Source organism: Nematolebias whitei, chromosome 2 (assembly GCF_014905685.2).
Source record: "Nematolebias whitei isolate Nwh7 chromosome 2, NemWhi1, whole genome shotgun sequence".
Classification (NCBI taxonomy): domain Eukaryota; kingdom Metazoa; phylum Chordata; class Actinopteri; order Cyprinodontiformes; family Rivulidae; genus Nematolebias; species Nematolebias whitei.
The window spans coordinates 16,724,184-16,740,034 of record NC_056499.1 but is presented as its reverse complement, the minus strand read 5'-3'; the positions used below and the strand labels follow the sequence as shown (position 1 = coordinate 16,740,034).

Here is a 15,851-nt window from a genome sequence, read left to right as displayed (position 1 = left end):
TATATATATATATATATATATATATATATATATATATATTTTTTTTTATTATAATTTTTTTCCTTTTTTTTTACCAGTATATACATATATAAAACAAAGCCATTTATAAATTATAACCAAACCATGCAGGGCCGACTTAACAGAGTTGCTATTTTCTGAATGGGCAGCAATAACAGTGATGTTTTCGAAATGAACAAAAACTTAGTTCCCTGTGCAAAATAGAATGCTTGAATGGCAAAGTTTGAGAGAATGAGAGGGAGAATAAGGTGAGGTTGGGAAAATGAGGGATGACATAACCTGGATATGAGCCCAGCATCCTGAGAGCTCACCGCCTTTCCTGTTGCTATGGTTACTCGCAGCAAATTGCCAAGTGAAGATGGTTTCGTCATCAGCAACGAATCAGAGAAGCTTCATTCCGGCAGAGGCCTCTCTGTGTCGAAAGTCACAGCACAGCAGAAACTAACAAAGGAGGAGCCCCGCAAGAGGGACGGTGAGAGTCACATGAATCTGCAAATCATTTATTTTACTCCTCCTTTTCATGAAGGTCAAGTGTGTCATAAAAGAGTCCTATTTTTTCCATTTTAGCATGATTACACTTTATTGTTTTCACAGCAGGCACCTAAAAAAATGCACGGGCACTGCAGCTTTTTTATAGTCAGAAAGGTATCCCTCATGGCAGTTAGCAGAGCTGGACCAGATGAATATGCATGAGACAGACATCGTTGAGATAAATTTGGATGGCAGACTCTCACATGCTGTGAAACAGTGCCACATGAACATTCTTATGCTCAACTGAAAGAGTGCACTAAGACTACGAGAAGTCTCACAACTCATGGCCCTTTAAGCACTATAAAAGACACTATGATTTTGAGTGATGTGTTGTTCTAGTTCTGCTTTCAGAGGATTAATGTTCTTCACTTGGTGGGTGTGAGGGTTTAAATTGATCTCATTTAGAGGCTTTGCTTGTCAATTAAACCAAGCTAGCCAGAATATGATTTGAGTGGATCTGAATAATTCATCAGCTGAGTTAGGGGAAACCAGAACTCAATTCAGTTTGGTTGATGTAAGACGAATGATAAAAGTGCAGAGTCAATTTTTGTTCATTTATCACACAGATGCATTCCCAGAACCTTGAATGCTGAAAGCTGCCTTTGTGATCCATTGATTCTTTTCAACACTTCATTTACGGAGACAGACAACAGTTATTTGATTCAATTCACATGGGGGTTTGTGGTGTGGAGGGTTATTGTTTTCTCCTTTGATAAATAATGTAACAATTATAGATATTTCTTGTGAATGACTCTATTCTTCAGATCCATATGACTCCTCCTCTGGCTCCCTGCAGCTCGTTTCCATAAAGCCCATGACAGCTCATCATAACTGCTCCCAACCTGCATCTTCTGAGCGCAGCCAGGACTCGGTCATTGTCAACGGCGAGGTGAAGCACACAAACATACTATATATGCTCAGGCAACTCAGCTTGTGTTTGCAAGTACACTAAAGATTGTGGTGATGATTTCTAAATCTGTACCTTACTTGGAAAAACAAGGTCCTATAGGAAAATAATGCATTCTGCTGGAGTCAGCAGTTTCTGGGTTTGTGTTTTTGTCTTATCGCTTTTCTCTCTGGTTTCAAGTGAAGTTAATCCAAGAACGTTAAGAAAAAAGAGAAACTTGTTATTTTAGCTTTTTGAAATACAAATTCCTACAGATACAGATATTCTTTAGTCATTCGCACCACATATGGTACATGTGGTGGAACGAAATTATGCACACAGGGTCCCAGTTACATCCAACAATGAAATGTAAAAGAAAAACAGTAATAAGATCTCAGATGTAAACTAAGAAAAACGTTAAGTAAAACTACACTAAGCACTAATAGCATAAAAACAAAACGCCGAACAGAAGCACAAACATGAGTCTGTGTGAGCAGATGAGCACGAATGAACACAGCAACATGAAACAGATCAGCAGCAGCATGAAACAGATCAGCAGCAACATGAAACATATCAGCAGCAACATGAAACAGATCAGCAGCAACATGATGTGATTTTTTCCACATTGATTATCCTGGTTAGAGATTCATGAGTCTCACAGCCTCAGGGTAGAAGCTGTTCCTTAGTCTAGTGGTTCTACACCTAATGCTCCTTAACCTCTTTCCTGAGGGGAGCGGGGAAAAAGTGTGTATGCTGGGTGAGTGGGGTCCTTCATGATGCATGTGGCCCTCTTCCTGCATCTGGATGACTTAAAGATAGGACTATTCATTTTATAATATAACTTATAGCCATGACTTCTTGACAACTGACATTTGCCTGTTGGTCTATTTGCTGTGACTGAACAGCAATAACTTAAAATCCAAAGATCAACACAAAATATGACACTGAGGACAACTGTAACCAATGTTAATGTTTTTAAAGTATTTTTAATAGAAGAGCTTATATTTTTGTCTAGATATTTTTCCAGAAATTATGTTCTTTCATCAGTATACTTTTTAATTTCAAAATCAGAATCTCATCATAAAAAGCAAAACTAAATTTCTACCTTTTGATTTGTTCTTTTGATCTTGCTATGATTTGTTGTTATATTTTCTCTGCAGGTCAACTTGGCCTTAAAGCAGAAATCAGACATTGAGCACTACAGAAATAAGTTGAGGCTGAAAGCTAAGAAGAAGGGCTATTATGATTTCCAGTCCACCAACGGCAGCAGCAATGGAGGTCAGACCCCGTCGCAGAAACAGTGGAACGGCTATGAGAGGGAAGCCGGTGAGCATGGCAGACATCTGGAGCCTGATGATGAGCGAGGTTCCACTTATGTCAAGTCTCACAGGAGGTGAGGGAAGAGTGGAAAAGCAAGTGGAACCTTGGACAAATGTAAACAGAAAGCAAAGCTTCACCACACACAGTTACTCAGCCAGAGAGTGCTACAGGTGACATGGAGTTTGAATTGGATGATGGGCTTTTAACCATGGCCAGTTACTCATCCCTGCTTAAAACCCTGCATTCCCAAATCAGCTTATATTGTAGATACATGACATCCTTTCTTCTGGGGTTGGGGTTATGCTATCTTAGAGGGCAGTTTTATTTGTATAGTTCTGGTCCAGATATTCTATTATAGAGATAAGAGGATTGGCAGGGTGCTGGATGATTCACTACATCTGTTCTGTCCTTCTTTGCAGATGCACCTGAGCACAGACTTGTATACACACACATGTTCTGGTGCATGCTCAATAATCCAGGTAGCTACATCTAACAAGGTTAAGTCAGGTTCTCTGAATGGATTCCTCTTTGTTGCAATGTATCATCCATCCATTCACTATCTTTTACCCGCTTCTTCCATTTTGGGTCATGGGGGTCGCTGGTGCCCATGTCTAGCAATCACTGTGCGAGGGGCGGGGTACACCCTGGACAGGTCGCAAGTCCATCACAGGGACACATAGAGACAAACGAGACAAACAACCATTCACTCTCTCACTCTCACCTAGGGACAATTTAGAGTTACCAATTAGTCTAACATGCATGTTTTTGGACTGGGAGGAAACTGGAGTACCCAGAAAAAACCCACGCATGCATGGAGAGAACATGCAAACTCCACCCAGAAAGGCCCCTGGACTGGGATTTGAACCAGGGACCTGCTCGCTGAGAGGCAGCAGCTCTACCAGTTGTGCCACCGTGCTGCCCGCAATGTATCATCTTGTATCCACAAGACCTCTTCTACTAGTTATTGCAAGTATCGCTCAGCACAGTGCCGACCCAAGCCATAAGTGAAATTTGATTTGGGGCCCTCTATTTCTGCTAATAATGTGGATTACTGCAATCAACAGTCAGATGATCAGGTTATTAATCCATCTAACATAAACTCATTGCAACTCTGACAGTCCTGTTTACATTATCCTATATGTATATATCATCTAATGGTACTAAATGTAACAAAAACAAACAAACAAACAAATAAAACCACCAGTATGCGATGTATTTTAAAGCAATGGTGTCATCTGGTTTATTATATTTGGTTCCAAAGAACACAGCAGTAATGTTCAAAATTATTTGTAGAGCAAGATCAACAACAAACAACAGATAAAATAACTTAGATGCATACAGCACGGTGGCGCAACTGGTAGAGCTGCTCCCTCTCAGCGAGAAGGTCCTTGGTTCAAACCCCGGTCCAGGGGCCTTTCTGGGTGGAGTTTGCATGTTCTCTCCGTGCATGCGTGGGTTTTCTCCGGGTGCTCCGGTTTCCTCCCACAGACCAAAAACATGCATGTTAGGCTGATTGATAACTCTAACTCGTCCCTAGGTGTGAGTGAGAGAGTGAATGGTTGTTTGTCTCGTTTGTCTCTATGTGGCCCTGTGATGGACTTGCGACCCATCCAGGGTGTACCCCGCCCCTCGCACAGTGATTGCTGGACATGGGCACCAGCGACCCCCGTGACCCAAAATGGAATAAACGGGTAAAGATAATGGATGGATGGGTGTAGTCTGTGATTTTCTTCAACAAGCAGTTTTATTATCTGTGTATGATGTAGGTAAAGAAAATGGCTTCATTTGACTCTGTTTTGATGATTTATCCGTTTGTGTGCAGCTTAATTCATTTAATGTATTTATACAATACAATACCTATTTTATCTGTGCCAAAACATGTAGCTTTTCCCAAGGGACTCCAATTCTTTTCCTTACCTTGTACATCATGGTGCATAGAGCCCAAGACAATTTATTATAGCAGACATTTCCTTACTATCTTTCCCTGCAGGTGCATGAAAGTTGAAAGAGTAATTTAAACACTTTGATTCAATAACTCCTGCACTTCAGGTTTGACTTCTAGTAAATCCACTACTTTTACTCTAATTGGCAGGCAGTCCCAGGTAGGACAAATGGCCTATTGCAGCAGACAAAGCCTGAGCAGTCCAAACCCCGGAGGAACAGAGATGGACCTGCTTGTAATGAGAGAGCGACCCAGAAGAGGCATCAGAAACAGTGGTTATGATGTAAGTCGCATGTTGGAAACTCACAAACACTCTCTGTCCAACTAGATCAGCCAATTAGCAGTAAAAAACTAAATTATTTTTATACTCTGCTGCCCTATAAAAAGCTCTTTGACCAAGTATATATATTATTTCTGTTGTTCTTACTGGCTGCACGAGATCCCCCATGCAAGCTGTAAAAGTCATAAATGATCAGTGTTGTCTTTTTCTCACCGTGTCTCTGAAGAGGCTGAATGAATTTATAGATCAGAGAGGTGCTGTTTCCTGTATTCAGCAGTCTGAAGGAAGATTAATGGGTAATTTATAATTAAAAGTAAACATTTATACATTTCTAGGGTATTGATTTATACTGAAACATCCAAGATTTGGTGTTTTATGACTTCATTTGTTTGTTGCTCCAATATTATTCTGTATACATCTTTTCAGTCATGAACCAAGAGTACTAAACCCCTAACATTAACTAAAGCAGTGGTGTAGTCTACACGATACGCAGGCATACGGAGTATACCCACTAGAAAAGCTTAAGAATTTCAGTATACCCACTTAAAAGTACCCAATGATACATAACATATCATTGGGCATCTGTCATTGACACGTTAAACGGCAGTTAAATGCTTCCGTAACACTCTATCGGTATGCAGCGCTTGTTTATTACATTCGCTTATCCAGCAAATTATTGTATAATTCTGTACTTACCGGTACTACTTAATACTTGAACATGCTTTGCTTTGATACTGTTTTATAAATTCTATAACATGTTTTTAATACAAAGCCAACAGCTGTACAAAGTTTGTTTTACATTGATTCAAATATACAGTAATCATGAGAGAATTTTGGAAATGTTCGATATGCTTAAAAATCAAAATAAATTGATGATTACATAACTTGTACTTACCAATGTACTTTGGTTTTTAAGCGCAGTATACCCACTACAAAGATGTAGACTACCTGTACACCACTGAACTAATGGCCATCAATGCCAGACTAACTATGAGAGGGAACACAGCATATAGTAAACCAGATCAATGAACTGAACTAGAAACACCTGAACTGATGACAAAAACAGGAACGGGTGAAAGTGGGCGTGGCAAGTCTGAGGAGCAGAATGTATGCAGGGGAAACTGAACTGATGACAGACTGATCAGGTATCAGAGGATCTGTGTTTTGAACCTGTATGCTTCACACTGGTCAGTCGACATTATCTGCATCATTTTTATGTCTATATTTCTGATTTACTTCATTTTGTATATTGCTTTGTGTGTTGCCTGTTGTTCTGTCTGTACAGCACTTTGGTTGGCCTTGTCGCTGTTTTAAGTGCTCTATAAATAAAATGGTATGGTATGGTATAGTATGGTATAGGTAAAAATAACACAAGTAAGAGAACACTAGAATAACAAAAACATAATGACCAAAACGGAACTAAAATCTGATCTCGAACATAACGAACCATCCAACACAATTTAAATATACTCTAACAGCCTCTGTGTGGATTAATGTTGACCTTTTCCTTCAAAGGCAAATTAAACTTTTGACACCCTCTTTGTCTTTTCTGTTTAAATGTTTATAATATTTGAGATTTAACTGAAACCCCAAAATGGACTCTGGAGATGGACTCTATAGAAAAATTGTGTTCTATTATTTTCACTACCATGATCTACTGTATGTTTGTACTTTAGTTGAATTCTGTGTATCAAGCTGTTCAACTCTGTTGGAAATATTCAGTTCAATTCAGTTTATCTATATAGCACCAATTCACAACAGAAGTTGTCTCAGGGCACTGAATAGAGACATTCACATACCTTATAAAAGCCAATTAGTAAAAGTTATCTATCAAAGGAAGCCAGCAGATTGTGTTGAACCTTCACTTGGCCTCAGTCTCCCATCCTGAGCAAGCACAAAAGCAACAGTGGAAAGGAAAAACTCCTTTTTAACAGGAAGTAACCTCGAGCAGAACCAGGCTCAGGACGAGCGGCCATCTGCTTCTACCGCCTGGGTTTGAGAGGAACAGGAAGTAGAAACAAAGACAGAATGGCAAGAAATATGGCACAATAGTAATAGTTAAAAAGTTAAGTGGTAGTGTTTTTTTAATTGTTATTTTAAAAATAAATTCAGAACCTGTTAAATACAAAGAGACTGTTCTGGCTGCAGATGTGATTCCCTGCGTTTTCATGTTCCAGGAGGGCTGATTTATGAGGTGCACTATTCTGTCTCCTGTGGCTGCCCTCTTTTCACACAGGAAGTAGGGCAGCCTCCGATTGTACAAATTTGTCACAGAGATCAGAAGCACCATAGATGGACACTGTAACAGAAAAAAAAAAAAAAAGATGGGCAAGATTAAAAACCATGAGAGGAAATGAATTGTGTTTAAAGAGCAGAGACGATAAGGAGCATTATGGTGCTACAATGTTCTAATGTAGAATTGTATCACTGCCACAAATTCAACCCCAAAAACTAAAACAAAACAACCTTTGTTTAGCTTTGTGTCTAAATTTTGCTGATTTGTGTGACATTATGCTTCAAGCTGTTCCGTTTACTTGTGAAGGTTTAGAAGAAAGCGAGTTCAGTCTCACCAAAGAGTGGTTTTCGTGTAATTTGTGTGTTACAGACTGAGCCAGAGATAATCAAGGAGACAAATGTTGATCATCTCATGGGTTCACGGCGGTACACGTACGGGAGGGGATTAAAAGACCACTCGGAGACGTCCACTTTGAGCTCCCAGCCATCTATCGATAAAGTACGACAGCAAATGCACCTGCTGCTGGAGGAGGCATTCAGCCTGGCTTCTGGGGGGCAGTCCACAACTGGAAGGCACTCCCACCACCACCAAAACTCTTCTGACCACTACAACTCAGCACCACCTCCACTTGCATATGCAGACATGGTAACCAGTGTTCCAGGCACCATGAGCTCTGGGCTTGGCGGCCTGCAGTGGGTACCATCTTATGCAGCAGATGTGTATCAGTGCAGTCTGCCTAAACCAGTAAGTGGGTTAAGCTTGTGTAGCTTTTCTAGTGACCCATAGTAGAGAAACTCTCCCCTTAAATAACTTTGTGTCTTTTAAAGGCTTTTCGCTTCACTCAGCTCCCTGAGATGGCCTTGGGCTCGCCTCCTCCTTTACCACCTCGCACCGGGCCCCCTCCCAAAACCTCTTTAAGACGGTAAAGCTGAAAAAACACAGATCAGTCATTCATAGCACACGATTCATAATTCTGGCAATTCAAATTGCTTTACTAATTTATTATTGATAAAATCCTTGCAATAGCAGATGAAAAAATGAAATCTGGTCAATGCTTAAAAAAAAAAAAAAATTGTAACTGCACCAAAACTCATTGCATAGCACAATGTGGGGCATAAAGCAATGCAACATTTCCCCATTGAGCAAGCACTTGGTAAGAAGTCTAATGTCTAAGGTCAAATCCTATTTCATAGTAATTACCCTACCCCTACACAAACGCCTGCACTGCCCCTACCATTATGGCTCTTAATTTAAAGTAATAAAGAGCAGCCATTAAAATATTCTGCAGCTAATTTGAATGCCTCTTCAAGAAGCCAATTCATCAGTTTTCACCAGTTCTTTAATCATAAATAAACTATTCGTGTTCCCATATATGGTGGCATAAAACTATAGTTATTGAGTCTGCAGCATACGATGTGTTCTTATGCTTGTTGTGAAAAAATGAAGTACATTACACATCACACTGGACATGATGTTTGCTGTGACAATTGAGATTTGGCAAAACAAACTATAGATACATCCTGATGCATGCTCAATAATCCAGGTAGAAAAATCCAAAAAAGTTCAATCTGGTCCAGAGGACCAGATTGAACTTTAGACTATAGACACAAACTATAGACACACTTTGCCTGCTGCAAACCTTTATGACAGTCTCAATTTAATCATATTGAAATTCATATTTAGGCACTACGAGGAGACACGTTGTGGCCAGGGTGCTTTAAGGCCTTCTATAATTTTTTTTAAATATTAATTTAGGGCATAGAGCTGTGCCAAGAATGTTAATGTGGCATTCACTTTCCCACATGGGATGTGTCTGCCATCTAGTGGTATAGTATTGCAGCAGTTTCTCATCATTTCTCACTAATATCTGTCCAACGTAGCTCTACGTCAGACTTGGGGCCCAAGGGAAGGAGCTCAGAAACATCTGTCGCTGAATTGCGGAGTCAACATGAGAGCAACCCATATGGGTCAACCACTAGAGCAGCACTTTCACCTATCACTGCAGAACAGCCTGTAAACTATTCAGGTAAGCAAATATGAGAAGGCCTTAGCTTTTCAAATGATGGCAGTAATCACTTTGCTTTGACTAAATTAAGCTTCTTGTAATAAATTAATCAATGTATATCACAATCTTTCTTTGCCACAGGAAACCCAATAACAGCCGTGTACGCCATCCCAGCCACCAAGACTGTCTACTCAGATTATTTTGTCCCCACATCGCCCACATCCTATCACAGTCCCTCTTGGATGTCTTATCCACCAGAACCTGAGGATGTTGCGCCACAATGGGCAGACTCTGTAAGCACCCCCAATACTTCTGGCCTGTGAGTTGTGCCCACAGACAACTTTAGTGGAAAAACATGATCAAGATGTTGAGATTACATTTTGTTGACCCTCTAACAGCTGATCAAGTTTCACATATTAAATTTATCTCTATTATTAAACACTTTAAAGAAAAAATTATGGCGTGATTGTTGTAAAACATGCTGATAACAGATTTATCTAATTATTGGAAAACTTGTAGACATGCTATGAATAGAACAAAAGTTATTTCTGTTTGGAAATGTATCCTAATGTTCGAAACAAAAAATGTTGTTATCATTCTGTCAGTGCAATGCAAAGGCTACAAATAGAAGAAAACTCAAACATCTTACAGTTTATTTATTATTTTGTCCAAATAGTGCTCCATATTTTGCAGAATGTCCCAATAATTGCACTTGTGATCCTTTTTGTTTGGAAGCATTCTTCTCGTTCTCTCCTTTATGACATAAAACAAGAGATTTCTTACCAGATATGTTGTTGTCACTCATGATTTTTTCTCCATTGAACTTTAAATTTTGTTCCTGAAATAATTGCTTTTTTGCCTGTTTTGTGTGCATGTTTTAACAAAAACTTTATGCAGCTTAGACATGCACCGACTCAAATGCAGGGCCGATATAGATTTAAAAAAAAACTTTTTATATTCAAAAATAGTTTTATTTTCTTGCAAAGCACACAGCTATTTAATGTATTTTTATATCTGCTTTTTTATTATGTTTTGTATATAACTTTGGTCCATCAATAAAACATTTTTATCAGTTATTATCCTTTTATTTTTTTTAAATAATGGAGCAGGATAACCTGTTCCCTTAACCTAATGGCGTGGTTGTATTGAGGTTGATATTTGTTGATGCCCTGTCTCCTTTGGTTTTTTCAGGTACCTTTGCCCGGGTATGTAGAGGCTTTTCCTAATCCTCGTTACCCAAAAGGGAGCCCCAGCAGGCTGTCACTACAGTACAACCAGACTCTGGAGCAGCCTCCTGCTGCCCCCAGCACAGCATCTGAACAAAGTCTGCCCCAGGTGCTGAAGGACATGGACAGCATGCCCCTGAGCAGCCTCTCCACCTCAGCGCTCGTGCAAGCTATAAGGCAGGAGGTGGCGAAGCTGGCCATGAAGCAGAATGACATGTTTGAGTTTTAAATTCTGCTCCCATTGTACTTCAACAGGAGTGCACAAAGGCAGACTTTTATCTTCAGACCTCATTTTTAATATTTGTACTCTCCAAGAGACTTCATCTTCTTTACCTGCTGGTTATTCATCTCTTTTCACACACAGCTGATGTCATATCAGCTCTTGGAACAAAAGACATTGTTTTAATTTTAGAACAACAACAAAAACATTTTCTTTGATGAAAATTATCTGTCCACATGTCTTTGTAGATGTCATTAGGATACAGTAAAGATCAAAACGATTTCCTGAACCAGGAAACTATTTTTTTGTGAGTTACCACGACTGACAAGGTAAACACAACCATTACCGATATTGTCTGTGCTGAGAGGACCAAATTCTTCTTGCAGATGGTTAACGTATATATATATCACAGTGTAAATGAGCATGTACAGCCTAAGAACATCATGTAGCTAATCTCCTTTTGCTGAGCATCAGCTGGGCTCCATCAGTGGCAGCTCATTTCAGGATCCATCAAACATTAGGTTAACAAACAGACTTTTTTAAATAAATAGTTTTTTTTTTATCATTTCTTTACATGTGAAATAACAAAAACATATAACACAAACAGCAAATATCATCAATAAGCTTGTAATTTTTGTTTTTGAAGGTTTTAACTGGATATTCTGGTACCGTATTTTTTTGGATTATAAGGCGCATTAAGCTAACAAACAAACAAACGAACAAAAGAAAACAACAGTCGGATATGTCAGACTTTATTCAACTCATTCACAATAACCACATAAAATCAGCTCGAGGTCAGTAAACACATTAATGCATAAGGCGTACTAGATTATATGGCTCACTGTCGAGTTTTGAGAAAATTAAAGGATTTTAAGTGCGCCTTGTAGTCCGAAAATTACGGTATTTAACAAATGAACTAAACACAGCTTCAGTGTTGGCGTTTTCTGCTAAAACCAGTTGAACGTGATATATTGAGATGAACTGATAATGATGCAACCTGCAGCTGGAACGTTTATGAATCATTCATGCTACATTAGGGTGTACACATCATATGCAGGCTTGATCAGTTATGAGTGGATATTATAGGTAAATATACTGACTGATTTAAATGTTTTTCTTCCCCCCATGAAGAAATTAGCATTTTTCATCAACCTAAAATAAAAATAATCCTTTGAGTTGAAATCATCAGATAGGTTTATTTAAGAACATTGTTGCCAGTTTTATACAGAGTTCTGTGATTTTAAGTGGTTTACATGATTCAGTCATCCCATAAAATTATACAAATAGCAGTTAACTTTGTTCAGGGTGGAGCCGCAGTTTTTATCAAATTAAACTATACTCTCATCAGTCAGAATACTTTGATCATTTGTCTAATACTGAGTATGTTTGCTTGTGAGAGAAGACTGATTTGATCAATTGGGACATGAACTAGAAAACATCTGAGCGTTTCCTTGTGTGTCTCGAACTGAGCCATCAGCAACAGAACCTTTGGGTCCAGTCAGTTGAAGGGTGATTAGATTGATTAGTCAGGAGAAATTATGATTATGCAGGTGGCAAATGTCAAAATAACAGTCAGGTGAATGTCTGACAGGTTTTTCCAACAAAACGGACAAAACATTTTAACAAGATGAACAGTCAAATCACATGTCGGTATTCAGAATATTTTGCCAATTCCTGGAAATAATCTATTGTTTCCCAACATACAGGAAGTCATCTTTCAGAAGGCACATTAATATAATAATACAGTTCATGGCTTAATTTTTGTGATGGTAGTTTTAGGCCTAAAAGCCCTTATGAATGTTGTGTCATATATGATGAAACCTCATTGTGCCTTTATTCGTCTGGTTTGTAGAGTGCATGGTAGACATTTACTTTAAAACTATATTTTACAGCCTAAATTATGAATAAAAGTGTATTTCAAACCAACTTGTTAGTACATGACAAAACAATACAAGATCCGGCTTACCAATTTGCATACAAAAACAAAACAAAACACAAATTAAACTAAAACCAAATACTGAAGTAAAAAAGATCAAACATATTGTTGGACAAAATACTTTTTTTAAAAATAAAATCATAATTGTTATATATAAATATTTTTTTGTGGGTGGCTTTGGCTGAGTGGTTAGAGCAGTCGTCCTCCAATACAAGAGATGGGGGTTCGAATCCACAAGGAGTCACATGCCGAAGCGTCCCTGGACAAGACACTGAACCCCTCATTGCTTCCAATGTGTGTCCCATCAGTGTATGAATGTGATCTAAAGCACTGATTAGTCTCTTTAGGATGATTTGTTCAGTTAGCTTTGTATAGATCTAGTAGAGTGAATGGGTAAATGAGGGCACAGATTGTAGTGTAAAGAACTTTGAGTATCTTGATAAAATAGAAAGGCGCTATATACGTACAGTCCATTTACCATTTACCATCTTTTTCACTGGAAAAAATAAGCTTAACTGTTTCTGAAGGTACACAAAGGGGAAAGGTCAGTTTTAAATTATGTAAGTATGTACCAGGGGATGCATATCTGCTAAATGAAGTAAAATGCATAACACAGAAATCAGAACATCAATGCAAACATGAACTGAATCAATATTTTGTTGGAAACAAACACTCATATTTCAGTTTACAAGAAGATTGTCAAGTGTGTGAAGATGAAGATGCTGAAGTGTTGAAACGTTCCGGAGAGATTATTACAGTATACTGTAGAGCTGGAGCATGAATTGGGGATTACATTGAAATGGCACAGGTTGCCTGCATTTACTTTATTACTTTAGATGAAGGTTCAAATATTCTTCATCTGAGTAGTTTCTTATCAAGTGCTACGCCACTGATGGTTTCCTAAAATTCACAATTGTTAAAAAAAAATAAACTATTGTGTCCCAAGAGCTGGACTGAATTTGGAGAAACCATTTTTGTGTAAAACAAAAGTAAATACTTTTTCACATTTTCATGCTGGATAGCGGCATTATTAAATAAAACGATTAAAAAAGTCTTTATTGCTTCAAACAAAAATATATAAGAATATATTCTATAAATTAAAGCAATATAAATCTATTTGAAAAGTCAAATTATTTTGGTCTATCTGCGTTTCCTCTTTCCGTTTCCATCTGCAGCTTGATCTTGGTATGTTTGGTGTTCTTTAAAGATCAGTCCAGTGCTGATGAAGCTGGAGACTGTGGGAAATATTAGTCTACATAATTAAAATTAAATAAAAGATTTTATTATAAGAGCTTTTGTCAGACTGTGGTACTGTTTACTTTCTGCATGACACATTTTCCAAAGACGCAATGCCAGAAGAGTTGAAGCAGTTGTACCAAACTCCCCATTTAGAGGCACCTGCAGTACTGAACAGGAAGCTTTTTTTTCAACCTTTATGTACTTTACCTTTACTTATACAGATAAACCACATTAAGCCTCGAAGACTCATTTACAAGTGAGACCTGTCCAATATATTGTAGCATACAGGTCCTTCTTAAAAAATTAGCATATTGTGATAAAGGTCATTATTTTCCATAATGTAATGATAAAAAAGAAACTTTCATATATTTCAGATTCATTGCACACCAACTAAAATATGTCAGGTCTTTAATTGTTTTAATACTGATGATTATGGAATACAGCTCATGAAAACCCAAAATGCCTGTCCCAAAAAATTAGCATATCATGAAAAGGTTCTCTAAACAAGCTATTAACCTAACCATCTGAATCAACAACGTAACTCTAAACACCTGCAAAAGATTCCTGAGGCTTTTAAAACCCCCCAGCCTTGTTCATTACTCAAAACCGCAATCATGACTGCCGACCTGACTGCTGTCCAGAAGGCCATCATTGACACCCTCAAGCAAGAGGGTAAGACACAGAAAGAAATTGCTGAACGAACAGGCTGTTCCCAGAGTGCTGTATCAAGGCACCTCAGTGGGAAGTCTGTGGGAAGGGAAAAGTGTGGCAGAAAACGCTGCACAACGAGAAGAGGTGACCGGACCCTGAGGAGGATTGTGGAGAAGGGCCGATTCCAGACCTTGGGGGACCTGCGGAAGCAGTGGACTGAGTCTGAGGTAGAAACATCCAGAGCCACCGTGCACAGGCATGTGCAGGAAATGGGCTACAGGTGCCACATTCCTCAGGTCAAGCCCCTCTTGAACAAGAGACTGCGTCAGAAGCATCTCGCCTGGGACTGCTGCTGAGTGGTCCAAAGTTATGTTCTCTGATTACAGTAAATTTTGCATTTCCTTTGGAAATCAAGGTCCCAGAGTCTGGAGGAAGAGAGGAGACACAGAATTCACATTGCTTGAGGTCCAGTGTCAAGTTTCCACAGTCACTGGGGTGCCATGTCAGGTGCTGGTGTTGGTCCACTGTATTTTATCAAGGGCAGGGTCAATGCAGCTAGCTATCAGGAGATTTTGGAGCACTTCATGCTTCCATCTGCTGAAAAGCTTTATGGAGATGAAGATTTCATTTTTCAGCACGACCTGGCACCTGCTCACAGTGCCAAAACCACTGGTAAATGGTTTACTGACCATGGTATTACTGTGCTCAATTGGCCTGCCAACTCTCCTGACCTGAACCCCATAGAGAACCTGTGGGATATTGTGAAGAGAAAGTTGAGAGACGCAAGACCCAACACTCTGGATGAGCTTAAGGCCACTATCGGAGCATCCTGGGCCTCCATAACACCTCAGCAGTGCCACAGGCTGATTGCCTCCATGCCACGCCGCATTGAAGCAGTCATTCATGCAAAAGGATTCCCGACCAAGTATTGAGTGCATAACTGAACATGATTATTTGAAGGTTGGCGTTTTTTGTATTAAAAACACTTGTCTTTCATTGGTGGGATGAAATATGCTAATTTTTTGGGACAGGCATTTTGGGTTTTCATGAGCTGTATGCCATAATCATCAGTATTAAAACAATTAAAGACCTGACATATTTCAGTTGGTGTGCAATGAATCTGAAATATATGAAAGTTTCATTTTTATCATAACATTATGGAAAATAATGACCTTTATCACAATATGCTAAGTTTTTGAGAAGGACCTGTATATGAGTGAATGGAAGAAGAAGGGTGACACTTGGTCTTCACTTTACTACACTTTTACTATATTATATTATATTATATTATACATATATATATATATATATATATATATATGTATATATATATATATATATATATATATATATATATTTAT

At 38.7% G+C, this 15,851-nt stretch overlaps 1 protein-coding gene across 1 annotated transcript in view; it reads left to right on the top strand.

Moving 5' to 3' along the window:
• The window catches only part of kiaa1549lb (KIAA1549-like b), a 74,384-nt gene extending 63,607 nt beyond the window's left edge, over positions 1 to 10,777 (top strand). Inside the window, exons 11-19 of the mRNA XM_037693451.1 lie at positions 360 to 490; positions 1,314 to 1,438; positions 2,596 to 2,828; positions 4,848 to 4,980; positions 7,583 to 7,957; positions 8,041 to 8,135; positions 9,094 to 9,239; positions 9,360 to 9,511; positions 10,410 to 10,777. Of these exons, the coding sequence (XP_037549379.1) occupies positions 360 to 490; positions 1,314 to 1,438; positions 2,596 to 2,828; positions 4,848 to 4,980; positions 7,583 to 7,957; positions 8,041 to 8,135; positions 9,094 to 9,239; positions 9,360 to 9,511; positions 10,410 to 10,673 (1,654 nt within the window). The 3' untranslated portion in view covers positions 10,674 to 10,777. The remainder of the gene's footprint in view (positions 1 to 359; positions 491 to 1,313; positions 1,439 to 2,595; positions 2,829 to 4,847; positions 4,981 to 7,582; positions 7,958 to 8,040; positions 8,136 to 9,093; positions 9,240 to 9,359; positions 9,512 to 10,409) is intronic.
• Positions 10,778 to 15,851: the final 5,074 nt, after the last annotated feature.